The 19,216-nt window shown below is 42.7% G+C and overlaps 1 protein-coding gene and 2 long non-coding RNA genes across 6 annotated transcripts in view; 1 reads left to right on the forward strand and 2 right to left on the reverse strand.

Annotated features, from left to right (window-relative positions):
* Window positions 1–4,963, reverse strand: part of LOC122461448 — a 115,056-nt gene extending 110,093 nt beyond the window's left edge. Inside the window, exon 1 of one of the 2 annotated variants that reach the window (XR_006283343.1) lies at window positions 3,511–4,963. This is a non-coding gene — a long non-coding RNA (uncharacterized LOC122461448). Of the gene's footprint in view, window positions 1–3,013 lie in introns of both variants that reach the window. The other variant, XR_006283342.1, reaches the window with a different exon arrangement.
* Window positions 4,964–7,686: 2,723 nt separating this feature from the next.
* LOC122461399 lies at window positions 7,687–14,995 on the forward strand. Of its 2 annotated transcripts, XR_006283260.1 has the most exons (3): window positions 7,687–7,810; window positions 10,693–10,948; window positions 12,976–13,055. It is a non-coding gene; the product is annotated as an uncharacterized LOC122461399 (long non-coding RNA). The 2 variants fall into 2 exon arrangements; XR_006283259.1 differs by having other exon boundaries at window positions 10,693–14,995.
* A 1,464-nt stretch (window positions 14,996–16,459) lies between these two features.
* CTH (cystathionine gamma-lyase) overlaps window positions 16,460–19,216 on the reverse strand; it is a 40,675-nt gene continuing 37,918 nt past the window's right edge. The window contains exon 12 of one of the 2 annotated variants that reach the window (XM_007063438.4): window positions 16,460–16,770. In XM_007063438.4, coding sequence (XP_007063500.1) covers window positions 16,744–16,770 — 27 coding nt within the window. In that variant the 3' untranslated portion in view covers window positions 16,460–16,743. Of the gene's footprint in view, window positions 18,365–19,216 lie in introns of both variants that reach the window. The other variant, XM_043520843.1, reaches the window with a different exon arrangement.

Genomic DNA, 19,216 nt, shown 5'->3' on the forward strand with positions numbered 1-19,216 from the left:
AGTGAGCCTGTTACCCATCCTCTAATACCCCTCCATGGCTACAGGCCTGGTCTGCTCTGACTTTTATTTTGCAGCATTATCAGGCACTAACTACTGTGTGTTGTAGGAGATTTGTATGAACATGTGTCAAAAATATAAAGGGAAGGATAAACACCTTTAAAGCCCTCCTTGCCAGAGGAAAAACCATTTCACCTGTAAAGGGTTAAGGAGCTAGGATAACCTCGCTGGCACCTGACCAAAATGACCAGTGAGACCAGAGCAGGAATGCAGGTCAGAACTCCTGTAAAGGGTTAATAAGCAAACTAGTTAGATATGCATTAGATTCTGTTTTGTTTAAACGGCTGATAAAATAAGTTGTGCTGAATGGAATGTATATTCCAGTTTTTGTGTCTTTTTGTAACTTAAGGTTTTGCCTAGAGGGATTCTCTATGTTTTGAATCTGATTACCCTGTAAGATATTTACCATCCTGATTTTACCAAGGTGATTCTTTTACTTTTTTTCTTCAATTAAAATTCTTCTTTTAAGAACTTGATTGCTTTTTCATTGTTCTTAAGATCCAAGAGTTTGGGTCTGTGTTCACCTATGCAAATTGGTGAGGATTTTTATCAAACCTTCCCCAGGAAAGGGAGTGGAGGGTTTGGGAGGATTTTGGGATGGGGGGGGCGGGGAAGACATTTCCAAGCGGGCTCTTTCCCTGTTATACATTTGTTAGACGCTTGGTGGTGGCAGCAATAAAGTCCAAGGGCAAAAGGTAAAATAGTTTGTACCTTGGGGAAGTTTTAACCTAAAGCTGGTAAAAATAAGCTTATGGGGTTTTTCATGCAGGTCCCCACATCTGTACCCTAGAGTTCAGAGTGGGGAAGGAACCTTGACAACATGTAATACAATTACCTTGTATTGTATAAAAATTAAAGAGATTGATGAGCTTCACCTGTGATCACATCTGAGTTCAGGTGAGCCAACGGACTGTTCACGGATGAAAGCGAGGGATGAAAGCAATAGAGGAACATCTGACTTTCCTTTACAGCAACAATAGTCAAGGCTTCAGATCAATGCAGAGAACTCAAACTGGCAAGATTCATTTTCATCAAAAAGTGAATATTAACTAGCTTTAATAGTTACAAAAAATAAAGACAAAACCACCCCAAAATAAAAGGAAGCTAAAGCATCTAGCTGTACAGCTGGAATCTGTAATCTGCATTCACTGGGTTCATTATACACTTAGGTTGGGTTGTCACAGGCACCAAAGATGCCCCAAACCCTTTGATTCTCCCAACTCCTTAGGAAATCCCAGGCTTACAGATCCTCCATAAAAAAGCATCCCTAGAGATAGATCATAGTGCCATATAAGTAATATTTAGGATTAGCTCCTACAATATCCCATGATGCTAGTGCTCCAGCTAGTATCATGATCAGTCTTGTGTACCAGGCTTGCCTCACCCCTGTGATAACAGCAATGAGCACTAGCGTCACACTGTTGAGCCTGCAGCACTAGAGAAATGGTCCTAGCTTGGGGCAGCAGCCATTCCAGCACTGAGCTAGAGATTCCAGTCCACAGACTGGAGTAGCCTGACAGGTTTTTAACCTTCTGATACAATTAGGTGGGCCTGCCCTAGTGCTAGTGCATTGGAAGAGATTTCCCAAAAGTCAGCGGAATAGGCAAGGCATTGAGGGCTAGACTGCAGGACGTACAGCAAGTGAACAGACTCATGTGGTACAACCCATTCTCCATAACAACTGTATTGTAGTTCTGTAGCAAGCCCTGCTAGGCTGAGATCACTTTGCAGGCACCCTGCCTCAGTTTCCCTTCTTCCTGGGCTCCCCAATAAAATCCATATACAGGCATCTTTCTGTGCAAACACTTGCTCAGAGCCTGGGTTTAGTCAAAACTGAATACAAAACTCCAAGTCCCAAAACAGATTCCACAAGGTCCAACTCAATTCTCTGCTTTTAGTAGGTCATTTCTAGCCCTACCTGGCTCAAGTCTGGTTTCCCTGGTGTCCCAAAGTCCTCTACAGCCATCAAAACTCTGCAGCTTTACTCTGCCACCTGTCTGTTTATAGGGCTCAAGTGCCTTCCCTTAAATCCAATTAGGCAGCAGGTAATTGGTCACAGGTACACTGCTTTTTAAAGGAGCCAGTCACCCTTCTGATCATAAACTGCTGTTTCTTCATCTTGTGCTTAAATGGCCCCTTGAGCAAAGTTAAACATATTCTTAAGTACTTTCCTGAATAGGGATAATTTACTGAACTAGGTCAAGAGTTTCCTGTAGTCCCTCTAGGTATGTCAACACTGCAATTAAACCCCTATGGCTGGCCTGCATCAGCTGACTGGGGCTATAAAACTTCAGGGTAGATGTCCGGGCTTGGGCTGGCACCCAGGCTCTGGGATCCCACAACAGGAGATGGTCCCAAAGCCCAGGTCTGGACATATACACTGCAGTTTATAGACCCACAGCCCAAATCAGCTGACAGACTAGAACAGGTGTTTAATTGCAGCATAGACATACCTCTGAGAAGATGTTTGGCCTTCCAGTCCCCCATCCTGCCTTGATGCTTCACCCTCACCCCTGTGAAAAGCCTCAGCAACGAGCTAGGTACTAGAAAGCAAAGCAGGAGCCACTTGAAATTGTCACTGTGACACTGCCCCTTCTTTTCTGCACCCTTTTCTCTTCTCCACTTCGGCCTCCACTGCTGTGGTGGAGGCCGTACAGCTTTATGTACCCTGCACAGACAACACCCTGATGGTACACACCACCAGCACTGACATTTTTCTCTTCCAACCTCCTTTGGCCCATTTCACCACCACAGGAGCGTGTTTACAGTGGTTTGCTTTGCTTTGGCTCGGTCCCTATAACACAGCAATTAAACTGGGTCTTTCTTCAGCTCCAGAAAGATATACAGCCAACAAGACTGGTGCTTATGAAATAACCCAGAGCAGCTCCTGATACATGCTTTACAGTATATATTTTAATCCAGTAAATATTATTTCATTGTAGCATAGTCTACTCACTCCGGACACACACCACTATGGCTGGACATGGTGTAGTGACTCTCCTCCTTTGGTACTTCCTGCCTCAGCCACTTTGGTTCTGCAGCAGTCTGCCTCTTCCTGTGATTTGGCCCTCTTACCAGTCTACTTTTAGTCCAACCCCTTCCAGAGAGGCTTCAGTCTACCACATCATTGATCTGCTAACATCAGATGTTCAGGCCAGCTTCAAGCTTTTTGGGCCTGCCAGGGTCCCTTGGCTCCAGGGTCTCCACACTTCAGGCAGGGGAACACAGGCCTGACCTCCATTTTGGGAGCCAAACCAGGGACCGTGTCTGAAGCAGAAGAGGTTGGTTTACTTCAGACACTCTGATGTATCCCTGGGCTGCTCCCTAGCATGGCCTGCAGCTAGGCCTTCCTCATAGTCTCTTCCCTAGATGACATATTTGCAAGTCCCAAAACAAAAGGGAAACAAATTAACTATGAAGACCAAAAAATAAAAAGTCCTGCACCAGGCCTACCTGCCCTAAGGAGGCTCAGATACTTTGGAGTCTCTAGGCTCCAGCACCAAATGGTCTACCCAGGCAACTTCAAGGCAGTATCTAGCACCAGTGAATTAGCTCAAGAGGTCTACTCCCTCACCTAATCAGCCATGAGTGAGCTGGGCTTTTCCTTTTTTACATCTCCTCCCTCCAGGCTTGACACCTTGCTTAGGTGTAACAGGGTGGGGCTGATTGGGCCCACAGGCTCTCATTAACCCATTCATTCAGGTGTTCCTCATTAACCCCTTCAGGTGTAGGGTCTGTATACCCCAGCACACTCATAGCGTATGGATATGGGATGAGATGGAGTTCATGTGAATTTGCTTATTTTTTAGTAGCACCTAGGAACAGCAAAAGGAGATCTATTGTTGCAACTTGGTCTAGACTGCTTTTAATTAGTCAGGAGGCAGAGTGAGATAGAAGGGCCGATAGAGAGAGCCGTCTGGAAGATGGTTTGACTACTGTTTTGATCACCATCACTCCTTTGAAAGTGTTTTTCTCTATTTAGTATTTTGTTATGGAAATCCAAGTGGAGGTTCTTCCATGGAAAATTCTTTATGCACAATCTTTGTAATTTAAAGAGGTAGAAACAGATTTCATTTTGAAAAAACATTGTTTCAATCCTCTTCTCTTTTCATCCTGGAGGGTCAAACTGGATGATGTGGTCTTTTGGGCCACTACAATACTATTAGCTATGAACCCAATTAATCTCTGAGCCATTAGCAGTTATCTTTGAGAACTCGTGGAGGACAGGAGAGATACCCAAGGACTGCAAAAGGGTAAATTTAGTACCTATCTATAAAAAGGGGAATGAGGACAACCCAGGGAATTCTACACGTCAACTTAACTTCGGTACCCAGAAAAATAATAGAGCAAATAATCAATCTATCAATTTCTAGATCCCTAGAAGAAAATAAGGTGATAAGTAACAGTCAACATGGATTTGTCAAGAACAAATAATGTCATACCAATCTAATATCCTTCTTTGGCAGGGTAAAAAGTCTTTTGGATGGGGGGAAGCAGTAAATGTGATATATCTCAAGTTTAGTAAGGCTGTCTCACATGACTGTCTCATAAACAAACTAGAGAAATATAGCCTAGATGAACTTACTATAAGGTGGATGCACAACTGGCTGGAAGACTGTCATCAGGGAGTATTCTCAATGGTTCACAATTGAGCTGGAAGGGCATATCAAGTGCTGTCCTACAGGGATCTATCCTGTGTCTGGATCTATTCAATATCTTCATAAATGATTTAGATAATGGCATAGGGAGTACACTTATAAAAAAGTTTGCAGAAGATACCAAGCTGGGAGGGGTGGCAAGTGCTTTGGAGGACGATGTAGCATTCATACAAGGTTTATGCGCTTGGCAACATTCAGGGCACACCCGGAGTGTTGTGCTGGACCTGTGCACACACAGCTCCTCTCAAGGGCATCAACCTTGGAATCTCGCCAAGATGACATGAACCGTGGGAAGCCTCCCAGGACTGGGCTCAAGGCCCGAGAGCAAGGAATGCGGTAGATAGAAATTGGTAAATAAGAATGTTAAACAAAGCCAGTGTATTCCTTTTATCTGTTGGAGAATGTAATGCACGGGGGGAGAGAGAGAATAAAGGGGAAGGTGGAAAGCTGACAGGCAGAAGCCCGTTAGCAGACCAGCTACTTGCTTGCTAAGGCTCTGTGCTATCTTGTCATTGTACCGCCACAGGACAGTTTTAGAATTCAAAATGATCTTGACAAACTGGAGAAATGGTCTGAAACAAATATGATAAAATTCAATAAGGACAAATACAAAGTACTACACTTAGGAAGGAATAATCAGGTACACGAGTGGTTCTCAAACTATTGTACTGGTGACCCTTTTTACATAGCAAGCCTCTGAGTGTGACCCCCCCCTTATAAATTAAAAAACACTTGTTTATATAGTTAACACCATTATAAATGCTGGAGGCAAAGCAGGGTTTGGGGTGGAGGCTGACAGCTCGTGGCCCCCCATGCAATAACCTCACAACCCCGTGAGGGGTCCCAACCCCCAGTTTGAGAACCCCAGAGGTACACACTTACAAAATGGTAGGGTGACCAGATGGCCTGTTTTTAAAGGGACAGTCCCATTTTGGGGGACTTTTTCTTATAGAGGTGCCTATTACCCCCTACCCCCGTCCTGTTTTTTCCCAGTTGCTATCTGGTAACTCTACAAAATGGGAAATGACTGCCTAAGAAGGAATACTGCAGAAAGGGATCTGGAAGTTACAGTGGATCAGAAATTAAATATTATTCAACAACATAATACTGGTTTCATAGTAGCAGCCGTGTTAGTCTGTATCCGCAAAAGAAAAAGGAGTACTTGTGGCACCTTAGAGACTATCAAATTTATTTGAGCATAAGCTTCCGTAAGCTGCATAATACTGTTACAAAAGAAGCAAACGTTATTCTGGGGAGTATTAGCAGGAGTGTTGTAAGCAAGACACAAGAAGTAATTCTTCTCTACTCAGCACTGATACGACCACATCTGTGATACTGACCACATCAGTTTTGGGCACCACAGGTTGGGAAAGATGTGGACAAATTGGAGAAAGTCCAGCAGAGAGCAACAAAAATTATTGAAAGGTCTACAAAACATGACCTACAAAGAAAGATTGAAAAAAAAAAGGTTTGTTTAGTCTGGAGAAGAGAAGACTAAGGGGCGATATGATAACAATCTTCAAGTACCTAAAAGGTTGTTATATAAAGAAGGGTGATAAGTTGTTCTCCTTAATCACCAAGGACAGGAGAAGAAGTAATGGGCTTAAATTGCAGCAAGGGAGATTTAGGTTAGATATTAGGAAAAACTTCCTAACCGTAAGAGTAGTTAAACCCTGAAACAAATTACCTAGGGAGGTTGTAGAATCTCTGTCAGTGGAGGTTTTTAAGAACAGGTTATGAACACCTGTCAGGGATGGTCTAGATAATACTTGGTCCTGCCTCAGTGCAGGACTAAGGTGACCTATTGAGGTCCCTTCCAGTCCTACATTTCTATGATTCTATGCTATGTGCATGTTTAGATAGATTTTTGATATACACAGAATGGGGTGCCATTCAAAAAATAAAATCAGCATTTACTGCACCAATTGACATGATTGCAATATTTATATTCCGTATTCTTACAGCAGCATGGGAAAATACTGTTAATACTTCCATAAATGTAAGTTACGGGGGCAATGGTGTCTTTTAAAAGTGCCCACTCAATTACTCCATTGAATATATTCATGTGTTTACCACACACACGCACGTGCACACAGACACACACACATATATTATAGAAAGATGAACAGTGGAGGAAACGTGCACCAAATGTTTCAGGAATGTTTGCTGCTGCTATGGAAACCTTTTTCCTACTAACTGCTCTGTTGTACGGGATCTATCAGAGTTAACAGCAAGTCCCATTTCCTCTCCATTGTGAAACAAGAGCAATTATAAAACCAGGGCATTTATCTAGCATTCTTTCCATGTACTGGGAAACACGATGTTATGGTACTAGATAGAAAATACAAATATAACAGTTGCTTTAATAACAAGCTGCTAAATGTTCTGGAAAGTGTGAAATCAATTGAATCATTTATGCATACAACGGCGGCAGAGTTTAGGGGAAAAGCTGTCTTTTCTGTTAAGGCTTCATTACCCCTTACATGCCTCACCAAAAAATTCAAAAATAAAGCTATTTGTTGTTTTAGCCTTTGTTGCTCAGAACAAGCAAATATAACACGTCACTAAGAAAAGATAGAAAATGACTTAAGTGCAGGTTAACTCCCCTCCCCTCCTTCCTCTGCACCAGCTTGTTATGTGAATTTGCATACTTACTCCTACAGTGATTAGATGCTTATTGACACCCCCCAACATCCCAAATTCCACTGGCTCTGTTGCTAGCCAGTTCATTTTCTGGATGTCACTGGAGCACTCAAAGTAGCAGACGACCTGCTGAAAACCCCACCCTATGTACCTGCTGGGAAATATGTTTCATTAGAATGAAAGAGAGATGGGGAGCCCACCTCAATCAGGCCAGAAGCACTAAGATTAATGCTTATGGTTTCCATTATCAAAGGAGCTGAACACACCAGCCCCAATCCAATAAATCACATTTGGGCTAAACTTAAGCACATGAACAGTCCCACTGAAATCAAAGCTAACCAAAGCAAAGTGATTAAGTGCTTTTCTGGATCAAAGCTAGAGTTCTCAGCACCTTGCAGGATTGAACCCTATGCTCACAAACTCACTGTCCAGATCCATTACTCAAACTCTAGGTAATTTCTTTTGAATTATCACAGAAGTTAGAGATGGAAAGGCCAATCAGAAGCCCCCTGCCAGTACCAGCTTGTTCCCTCTGCACATTTGCTAGTGTTTTGTCCTGTCTAATTTTAAATATGGGGCTTTCACTAGTTCTCACGAGTAACTATTTCACAGCCTCATACAGCTCAGCAGCTGGATGATTTTCCCTACTTAGCCTTAATGACCCCACGTCATCCCTTGCTCCTGTATATATCTGTCTTCTACTTTGGAGATTACACCTTCTAAATAACTAGATTCATCCATTCTCTCCTGAGTTATGGCTTAGCAAAGCACCTATTTTGCTCTTCTAGGGCCTGCTCCTGCTCCCAACAAAGTTAATAAGAATTTCCCCATCTGCTTCTAAGTGGGGGTGGGAGGGACTGGATCCTTAATCTTTCCTTATGAACCATTTCCTCTAGTCATCTTGTTTCTCTTCTCTGATCTGCATGCAGTCCGTGTATCTTGCAAAACAAAGCAAGTAAGGGTCAGCACATTACCGCACTGTCCCAGGAATAGAGCAGGGCCCAGGCTGTAATTCTGAGAGTATGCTTCCCAGAACAATGAAGGGAGTGTTTTGTAGGTGGCTGGCTGAGTGCCTGTTTGAATTATTATTTTTGCTGCTGAGGTTTTATTGTATTATTAATTATGTGTCTAGAGCCTTATATAGTCATCTTTATTATTATTGAAATTTACATACATAAATTAATTAAATAGCTCTATTCAGAGTCACAATTCAGACCCAACAAGAGGGAAGTAATCTGTGCCAATCCCTTTTCCTGGCACAGTTTATTTCCCTTGCCATGCTATTTAGTGTGTATTGAAGGGTTGAGCTAAGGCTCTGCCCACTCCCCACCCACCTATCTAGGAGGCAGAGTAGCAGCCCAGCAGCAGCTGATTACCCCCATCCAGAGTCTGGTGATATGGGTAGCCCATGCAGAGGAGCCAAGAGGCTTCTTACATCCCTGCATGGGCACATAGCAAGGCTGACCAGCAAGCCCTAGGATTTAGCAGTACAGTTGTGTGCTTTGAATCATGAAGTACCTTTCCTTAATGCTCCTTTGGCGAGGGAAATGTTTGTTACTATAGCGCTTCTCTCTTCTAAAAAGTACTTTAACTTGGAGTGGGATATTTCTGTTATCTGCTTTGGCCAGCACTAACTTCATCTAATTACATTAAGCGTACATAATATGTATCATAATAAGCCCTTTTAGGAAAGGTCATTCTATCTCAACACATATATCAACCATTCTTTATACCTGTTTAGAAAATAGAAATTAGGACCAACACAACTTTAGTTGCATCTGAATTAAGAGAAGTCCATTTTTGGTACCATATGTTAGCAGCAGCCATTTCCTAAGCTTTCAGGAACAAGCAGCCATTTGTTCTGTCAGTTGTTAAACTCCACTTGCTGAGACAGTAGCTTTTGAGAAGTTAATCTACTGCTTGGATGATAACTTGGCAAAGTTTAACAGCATGGAATGACTTCCGGAAAAGAAATAAAACAGCAACTCAAATGAAGGAGAAAATTAAATGAGCACTCCTTGTAACACGAGGAGTAGATTCTATTGTTCTAGTCCTTTTGTTCTTTTCCCTTTTTTATTCCTTTCCCTACTTCTTCATCTCTTCTTTCACTCTGTTGTTCTCATTTTGTAAGGGTATACAAAAACATAAGATAGGTAAATTTTAAGACTAGATGTTCATGATGGTCCCTTTTTTCCCTTGGAATCTATGGTATGCTGATCTTAAGATGTTGTTTGAAAATGTGGAAGCCCAGAGGCTCTTTGTGCTTTTGTGCATATTTACTGTATATTTGTTCTGTATGGTTTATATGACAACATTCCTTTAAAGCCTATCAATAGTCTCCAATGCTAAATGCCTTTTTAAATTATTCAGTATAAAATTTTGTGCTATATTCATTTGAGCAACTTGTGTATATATACATATGCATATATATATACACACACACAGAGATATATTTATGTATACACATATATATCATCTTTAGCATATTATCCACGTTTGGAGGAAAAACTAAAGAACTATTAATATAAAAGTAATCAAATCCACTAGTAGATCACAGGAAACAGTAAAGCGTGGTTTAACCTGGAAAAGTAACTCTAAAAATTAATTGCAAAAAATTCAATAGATTAATTTTGTTGTATCTGCTGACTTTATTGACAAATGTTCTTTTTACTCCTATTAGCCTTCCAAAGTTATCACAGGCCTGAAAGTGAGCTGGACTCTATTGCTTAGGGTCCATCATCAACAGAACTGTTTATTATGTTCCAGTCCATTATCCCCATTGAAGGAAATGAGACTGTATAGGTGTGGCAGGCACAGTTTGAAGACAATAGGGTTGCACTCCTGTAACTAGAATCAAATTTGGCCTGCGGAACTTTGTTACTAGTGATGTGTGAGAAGAAAAAACTCCACTAGACTTTCCAGTCTCAGAGGGATTTTGCTGGACTGGCTATTATCAAGATGTGTCTTTACTTCTAAGCATTTGATCTGCTAATAATTGAGACTCAATAAAATGATGCCATGTTTTGAAACGCCTTTCAAAGTTGAACCACACTTTAAGTTGCTTCGTAAAAGACTACACTCAATACCAGAAACAATTTACAGCACTCAAAAGCAAAGTGTAGATATGCAGCACTCAGAGACTGGTATTCCCAATACAGGTCTGTAGCCTGGAGGCATGGCCTCACTCAGAGAGTGACAGGAGGGACCACAACACGCCCCCTGGTGGGCCAAACCAGGAGAACCACATCTGCCCCACCAGAAGCAGAAGGGTGGGACAGGAAGGGGAAGTACAAAAGGTGGGCCCTACAGCTCAGCTGTGGTGGTGTCATTACAGGAGATGGATGTATTCTACTTATAGAGGAGCTGTTGGGGCTACTTCTTGAGGCCTGACTAGAGCTCCCAGGACTGCTGCTGACCAAGATGCTGAGGAGTTGCTGGGTCTCCCTAGGCTACTGGCTGACTGAGAAGCAGCTGCCTGTGGACTGGTCAGAGCTCCCTGAGATGACAGATGTGGGTACACCTGAAGGAGAGAGTAGGAAGCACCTCAGGGAAACCAGGAACAGTCTGATTGGGAGCTGACCTGATACAAGGTCAGTGTGTTGTGGGTGGATCCCTGCTAACTCAATGGCAGACCACTCTGCCGCTGGGCTGGGGCATGGTGGAGTTGGGTGGGCCCATGTTCCCCCTGCCACTCCACCCCTGGGATGGCAGTATCCCCCTCCTTAGGCCAGGGAGCCTGTGCTCCTCTGACCATACCTGAGCCCCATACACTACTTAGCTGCTCTGCCATGATTGTGGGCCAGGGCCCACTCATTGCTTTGCTGCCCTGCCTGGGGCTCATAGACTGCCGTACTGTTCTGTCTGGCTGGAGGATCGGAGCACTAGATAAAGCTAATTCTTCCTTTTGAGCTCACCTTTACAGGTATGTGATAGTGAGGTGGCATGGCCTCTCTGAGTGACAGGGAGAGCCAGCCATATAGCATACAAGGTCAATTTGTCTTCATATGCCCCAAAGTAACTTTAATAATGTCCACAGTATTATGTAAAATGCAGATCAGCTTGAGTACAATCTCCATACAGTGGACTAGTTTGACCCATAGTTCTTGGATGGTATTTTAGAAGTTAGGTTTCTAAAGGTTTTTTTTCTTTTCTTTTCTTTAATACACTTCTAAGGTCAAGAGTGAGGCTGTTAGTCCTAGTTGTGTCCTCTTCAAATTGCCATTTAAATGGTGAATCCCTTTCCAAACAGATTATTTTTGTAGACACCATACTGAGGCTGAAAGTTAAATCCATAAATGGTCTAGTGTCCAGATAACTCAAACATTTACTGTTGTGATAAAAGATTGAGTTGTATTTATATGTTAGCAGCAGAAAAGCACTCAGTCTCAGCCATATGGCTTGGAGGATCTTTGGAGAATTTACTAGATGCTTTGCTATAAAACACCTGGCATAAATTCTCACTGTTTGTACACATTCCCCATACTTCAATACTGTATATTCTAGAAACAAGTATTTTATTATGTTTTGAAGACTTGTTAAACACTTGCTTTACTGCAGCACTAGAAGCTTATAAATCAAGTCATTAATTTTAAAGGTTCCCAGTACATTGATTGCTAAACAAACAGCAGGATGTTTAAACCTTTGCATCCCAGTGTGCTGCAAAACATTTCACACACTCCCGTTGCTACACAGCCCTTGTTATTTCAAACCTGTTGTCTCTGTCCCCCCCTACAAAGAGCATCTTAGAACTTGCCTTCTCTCCAGCTGTAGATGGGGCTCAGGTGTGCTCTAGGTACACTGATGATTTAACACCATTTCAGGTACCTCCCTACAGAAGCTGGATTTCAACAACCACTTGCCTGAAGGATAGAGATTTCCAGAATTTCTAGTGCACATCAGCTGAAAACATGTTAAGTGTTTTCTTCCAGGCTCTGTTTAAATGGGATACTTTAGTGGAGGAAAACAGGATGCTTTGTATTCTTATATAGACATACTTAGGCTCCAATTCTACAAATGTTTGTGCACATACTTAACTACTGTGAGTAGCTGCATTGATCTCAATGCAACAACTCATGGTAAAACTAAGCATGTGTGTAAGAGTTTGTAGGATTGGGGTATTGGATTGCAAGCTTCTTCTATGTTTGTATATTGCCTAGCACAGTGGGGGCATACTCCATGATTGGATAGACAATGCAATAATTTGTATTATAGTTTGTCATAGTTGCTCATGGAGTCATGACCTAAACACAGTCTCCTAAAAGAATGCAGGAAACCACTGTGCTATACGCCTATTAAGAATGAAAATGCATACTATAGAGCTTAAGCTAGGGGGGACCATTAAATCCTCTAGATTGACCTCCTGTGTATCAGAGTCCCTTAAATTTCACCCAGTTACTCCTGTATTCAGTCCAATAATTTGTGATTGACTAAAACATTTCTTCCAGAAAGGCATCCAGTCTTGATCTGAAGAAATGAAAAAAGAGAATCCACCACTTCCGTTGATGGTTTCTTCCAATGGTTCATCACCTTCACTGGGGGACTTTTTTTGCCTCATTTCCAATTTGAGTTTCTCTGGCTTCAGCTTCCAGCCATTGATTCTTATGCCTTTCTCCACTAGATTAAAGAGCCTGTTCATACCCGGGAAGTTCTTGCTATGAAGGTATAATCAAGACACCTCTCAATCTTCTTTTTCATAAGGTAAACTTATTGAGCTCTTTAAGTATCTCACTGTAAAGCGTCTTCTCCGGCCCTTGAATAATTTTTGTGGCTCAACATGGAGCAGGTGAAGACCAAATCAAGCTTAATTTCTGCTGTAAATGCTTCACTCTTATGATTCTAAACCTCCTCACATGCCATTTATTCCCTTGCAGTGGCAGAGTATATTACCCAACCCCTGCAATTCATTCTGCATGGATGGACCCTGCATAGAATTTCATGGCACCATGTGTAGGCACATGGGCCTACGATAGTAATTGCATTCATTTATTTATCCTGTGCTTAGATGCTATGCTGCTACTATGAAAACATATGAAATTATGGACATATATAGGAAGTAAAACTTCTGCCTAGGGAAAGGCGCAGTTGTGGATAGTTTTTATACACATTGAATTAAAAAGGTGTGTCGAGGAATTGCTTATGTTGATTCCCTTCCCCCTAATTTTTGTATCTGTCTTTAAAGACTGTAAGTTCTTGTACGTCTGTAGTGTCTGGCACATGTTAGGTGTTACTGTTACTCCTGGGGGAATTCTGCACGTGCACAGAATTTGTTTCCCTGCTGATTCATTTGCCTGCAGAAAAATGACTTCTGGTAGGGAAGCCACAAAAGCAGTCATGCAACTCTCCTCAGCAATATGTTTCAGGTGCCCAGGGCAGCTAGCAGAGAGGTAAATCACTGTGGGGCACAGGTGGGATTGGGGAAGACCTGGCTGGTGGCTCCTACCCTGCACCAGGCTCAGCTTCTAGTCCCTGCTGGGCTTGGGGGAGACAGAACTTCCTCTTTCCACTGCATGCCATTTGGCACTGGGTCAGACCCACCCCCAGATTTCTCCCCTGCTTGCAGAAAGCTCTGCAAACTCCTTGCCCATTCCCATGTGCTTCCTTCCATCACTCCTCAGCTGCAGGGAGAGATCCCTGTACAGGGAGCTGCTCCCCCATCTGTACATCCAGCCCCTCCTGCACCTTGGTTTCCCCCCCCCCCCCCCCCCAAATGAGCCCCACTCCTCCTGGACCACCCTCACAAGCTGACCACACCTGGATCTTTCCACCCCAACCAGCTGCACCTGGATCCCAACTTCATTGAGCCCCATTCCCCCCCAGCATCTGGGCCCCCCACACTCAGACCTCCCCGAGCATCTGGGCCCCCCTGCAGAATCCCATTATCATTGCACCCAGAACCCCACAAGCCCCTGTCCATCTGGATTCCCCCCACTGAGCTGCCCTCACCCAGACTGCCCCACACAGAACGTACTCAACTCACACCTGGATTCCCTCCACACTTGGCTCCTGCTTTGCAGGCAGGCACCTAGTACAGAGGGACAGGGCTCTGTGGTGTCTCTGGGGCAGGCCCAGTCCTTGCACTGTGTCAGGGTTGCATGCAGCCTCACCACGGAGTTTACATCCCAGGATAGGGGAGCTGCACAGTGATCTCCCACCTCTGTGCAGCCAGTGGCCTGTGTTTCCACAGTGCTATGCTGGAGACACTTTTTTTTTGACCAATAAAATTTGCAGAATTTTAAAATTTTTGGCACAGAATACTCTCAAGAGTAAAATTAGCAGAACAATAACTTTACTGGCAAGGACCTGCTAGGTTCCTTATACAAGTCCAGAGGAGATGTATACAGGAAGGACATAATTTATCTAAATGCTACAGTAACAGGCACCCTCAAATACTTTGATTGTGAAAGGTGAGTGAACAGAAAGGAGAGATGGCTTGTACTATTTCTAGCAGATCAGCTGAAGGGCATGATGACCAAAGGATGAGTATGCTCTCTGAGGAAAGGACAGCAACAGTGAGAACCCTGTTGGTAGGACCAAAGTTTCCTCCCTTTCTGTACAGAATGTAGTGCAGCCTCCGACAGGCCATGCTTTCTATCTCTGAAAGTAATGGTTTTCACTTTTGATGTCATCCAGCTTGCAATGTACTTTAAAAGAGATTCCCTGCATTTGCTATACTTTTTAAACCATGTCTGAATCTCTAGAGTTCCAGTACCTGAAGGGAAACTAGCTTTTTCCTTAGCAATTGCAGCTGTGCTGCCAATATGTGCAATTCTCATCTGTTGGAGTTGATAACCAAAAATCAATACAAGCATTACTTAACCATCTTCATCTCTACACTCCACAACCATTACCCTACCTTATGTAAGTGCAGCAACTGTTCATACAAATCAGTTACAGTTATTCTCATTACGGGTGTGTGAGAAATGTTTCCCTCTTTCATCGCTCCCCAGAGAACACTCTTCCCACCCCCGACGTACCTCAAGGAAACTCTGGGAATAACCCACCCATGTTTGTAATATCTCAAAAGGTCAAGAAAATATAGGCCGCTTCAGTGGATTATTTAGCAGGGATACTGCATAAGAAAGGATGCCAGTAAATAGACTTGGCAATTTCAAAACCTTTTTTCTTAAACTAGTTTAGCTGCTTTCTGCTAAAGGTAAGCTTTTATTTGGAAAAAACCTAGCTACCTTCTAAAAGGTAAATGTTAATCTACTCACAATATGGGAATGCATCAGAATAAACCCTTCTCCATCCTAACTTCCAACATCTTGTCAAGCCATAGTGAGGACTCAGGTGTGAGATTTCAATAAAAATATTAAATGACAACCTAGTAAAATCGGTAAGAGCTTACCTCTATAAAAAGGCTGCACTGATCAAAACATTAGCTTTGTGCCATTCATTTTATTCATTAATGTTTCACTTAAATTGTTTAAAATGTTCTGTATGAATTGTAAGAATGTTAAATAGTGGGTTTTAAAAGGCCAAAGAACCAGTATGTGGTGTAATAAGTTTTTCTTTTTAAAAAAGTCTAAATTTCATTTGATTTGTGAAAACTGTTTAATGTTTTTAAAATTATTGTAGTCTGTCTGACAAATGATGCATTTAATTTCCCCTTTCATTAAATTATCCACTTTAGAAATTAAAGCACAGAAACAAATTCTATCTTGGTAAGACAGGAGTTAAGACTGAAATTGTTCTCAAATATAACCCATTCCATTAAAAATTTCAGACTAAATCCTGCTTATCTTGCCTGTCAAATCATCTTCAGAAAATTACAGTATCAGGTAGGACTTTTAAATTTTCAGTGTTGCACAATATAAAACCAGATTTGATATTCTCATTCAAAAAGTGCTTGATCCTACACCATTCAAAATCTACCTTCAGTTAGATATGTGATTTAAAAAAAAAAAATCCTACGGTATGGATGATGGAAAAAACAGGCTGTACCCACATAACTGCAGCATGTACTCACCACTGTACAGCATAACACCCTATTTTTAATATTTATTGAGATCTGGATGTAATACTCTTGCATGTACATCACAGCTGCTCTCAGATCAACAAGCTTTTCTCAGAGTGATGTTTCAAGTCATAAGAGCAGGAAGAACAAGAGGATGACACCTCTGAAAGCATAAGTTTTGTGCATAAGTTTGACCCATGTTGAGTCACTGGAGAGTGAAGCTAAAAAAAATTGCTTAGGTATCTAAAGTTTGATTGAATATAAGTTTAGTGTGTGGGTTTTCTTTCTTTTTTTTTTTTTTTTTTCCTTAAACCCTTAAGTTTCTTCAGATTTGCCTTTGAAAGTGATCAGTGGTTTAGCTTTTCATTTAATCTTCTTTGGGTGTCTTAGCTGTGTAGTGATCAGCTTTCAATTTCAGGTCTTAGATTCCTAGTTGCGAACCATATGCTCTGGGACCTGCAGTAACAGAAGACAAGCATGATATAATTATATTGTAGTGTTCTCTAGTATTGCAGAGCTCTTTATTTTAGCACAAAGAGAAGCTGGCCATATATTAGCAATAGATATATTCATGCTCCTAGAAGGCCTTTGCAGATAAGTTTGGCTACGTGCCTGCTGCAAAAAGTGCTCAGAAAACTTCAATTCTGGCTAGTTTCTCAAATCTGCAACTATAGCATATGTTTTACAGAGAATATTTTCAGTTGTAGAGTGCAGTAATTCATGCTATTTTAAATCTGTCACAATTATTGCAGAGTTCATATGTCATCAAACCATGTCATGTTGCACACATGGAAAAGTGATCCTCTCTCTACCCCAAGTTTCTTGGTTGTTTTTATGCACTTTTTACTACACCAATAGCATGGTGCTGTGGGTGGGGAGCAGAGATGCAAGACAGTGCATGGGTCTAGTCCTTGTTTTGCCAGTGACTTGCTGTATTGAGGCAAGTAACTTCTCCATTGGCTGGCTCCAAAGACCAGGCTCAAGGTCTTCCACAAGCACCTCCCTGTGGCTCCACCCCCCAGACTGACTACACTCTGCTCTTTTACGAGGCCCAGTTGTCCATTAAACTATCATGATACCCATAGTTACACTTCCTCAGGCTGAGAAGCAGCTAATTAATTATGGTGCAGCGCGGCTGGCTCATCTCCCCTTAAAAGGGCCAGCCACCTAGTGACAACAAGTTTCAATTATTTGCTGAATGGGGGCCTGAGTCCACAGGCTCAGTTAGGAGCACATCTGTCTCCTTCCACTCCTCTGCCCACAACAGACAGGAGGAGACAGGCATCCTCCAGAATATATGAATGTTCTGAGGCTCAGAAGGAGGTGGACCAGTTTAAAGTCTGAGTAAAGATAAAGCGAGGGTGGGCGTGGAAGGCCAATACCATGGTACTATGGACTACCAAATCAGGAAGAGGAGGTGAACGAGGCATTTCTAGATCAAAAAATCCAAAACACAAGACCTGGTTCTAATGGAGGACCCAGACATCTGTTGGAAAAGTACTACTGTAAAATGCAAAAAATTCCAATATTATCTTGGAGTGTGTTAGGGACAACTTATTATTTCCTCCACTGTCTGAAATAAGGAGTGGTAGCCAGATAAGACTGGCTTTTGACTAACAGAACAATTAGCTGTGAAACTGAAGATGGAATGCAACTTGGGTAAACAAAGGGGTGAGAGCAGCAGAATAAAATTAATGGTGTGTGGTGTTTGTTTTTAAAAACAGAACAAACAAAAAACCCCCCCTGAGAATTAGTAGGTAAGTTTTCTGGGGAGAAGAGATCTAAGGGGAAAAAGGGAGTTCAGGAGAACTGGCAGTTTCTCAAAGAGACAAGTTAAAGTCACAACAGCAAACTATCCCAATACAAGGGAAAGATCGGAAGAACTGCAAGAGATCAATGTGGCTGCATCAGGAGCACTTGAATTACACTGAGGAGTAGCCAGGATTCCAGATCACAGGAGATGCAGGGGCCCAGGTACTTGTGGACACCCCAGAGAGATTGCAGTCGCTGCCTGAGGAGCCCAGAGACTCCCAAGACACCATGACTTCAACTGCAAGAGTCATGGTAGGAAGTAGCCCAGGGAGGGACTAGCCAGTGTCCTGGCAGCAGTCTGCATGTTGCGGGCCGATTCCCCGCTGACTTAGTAGTGAACCCATTCACCATTACCAGGGCCCTGAGCTGGGACCTGGTGGAGCAGGGAGGGCCTGGGTCCCCTTACCTGGCTGCCCCCTTTGGGGGGTGGCCCACCAAACCAGCTCCCATTAACTCTAGCCATTAGGCTGCACTTCCCCACAGCCAAGGGGAACCATACTGACTTTGGCCATTAGGCCATATGTCTCTGCAGCCTAAGGGAGTCCTATTGACTTTGGCTGTTGGGCCAAGCTTCCCTGCAATCCAGGGGAGTCCTATTAGCTTTAACCACAGGCATACCCTGCCCTTACCCCACCTCCAGGGGGATGGGGTGTACTGGCCCCACAACAAGGGCAAATACAGTAACTCCTCACTTAATGTTGTAGTTATGTTCCTGAAAAATGAGACTTTAAGCGAACCTAATTTCCCCATAAGAATTAATATAAATAGGGGGGAAGGGGACTAGGTTCCAGGGAAAAATTTTCTTGCTAGACAAGAGACACATGCAGTATAAGTTTTAAACAAACAATTTAATACAGACACAGCAATGATGATTGTGAAGCTTGGTTGAGGTGGTGGAGTCAGAGGGTGGAATATTTCCCAGGGAATGCCTTACTAGTAGATGATCTAGCAATTGCCTGAAACCTCAAGGGTTAACTCGTTGTTGTAGCCTCACACTCTACAAGGTAGCAGGAATGGAAGGAAGGGAGACAGCATGGCAGAAGAGAGACTCGCTCTGTGTGTGAGGGAGAAAGATGTGTATTTTCCCCTT

This window comes from Chelonia mydas, chromosome 8 (genome assembly GCF_015237465.2).
Source record: "Chelonia mydas isolate rCheMyd1 chromosome 8, rCheMyd1.pri.v2, whole genome shotgun sequence".
In the NCBI taxonomy this organism is placed as follows: Eukaryota; Metazoa; Chordata; order Testudines; family Cheloniidae; genus Chelonia; species Chelonia mydas.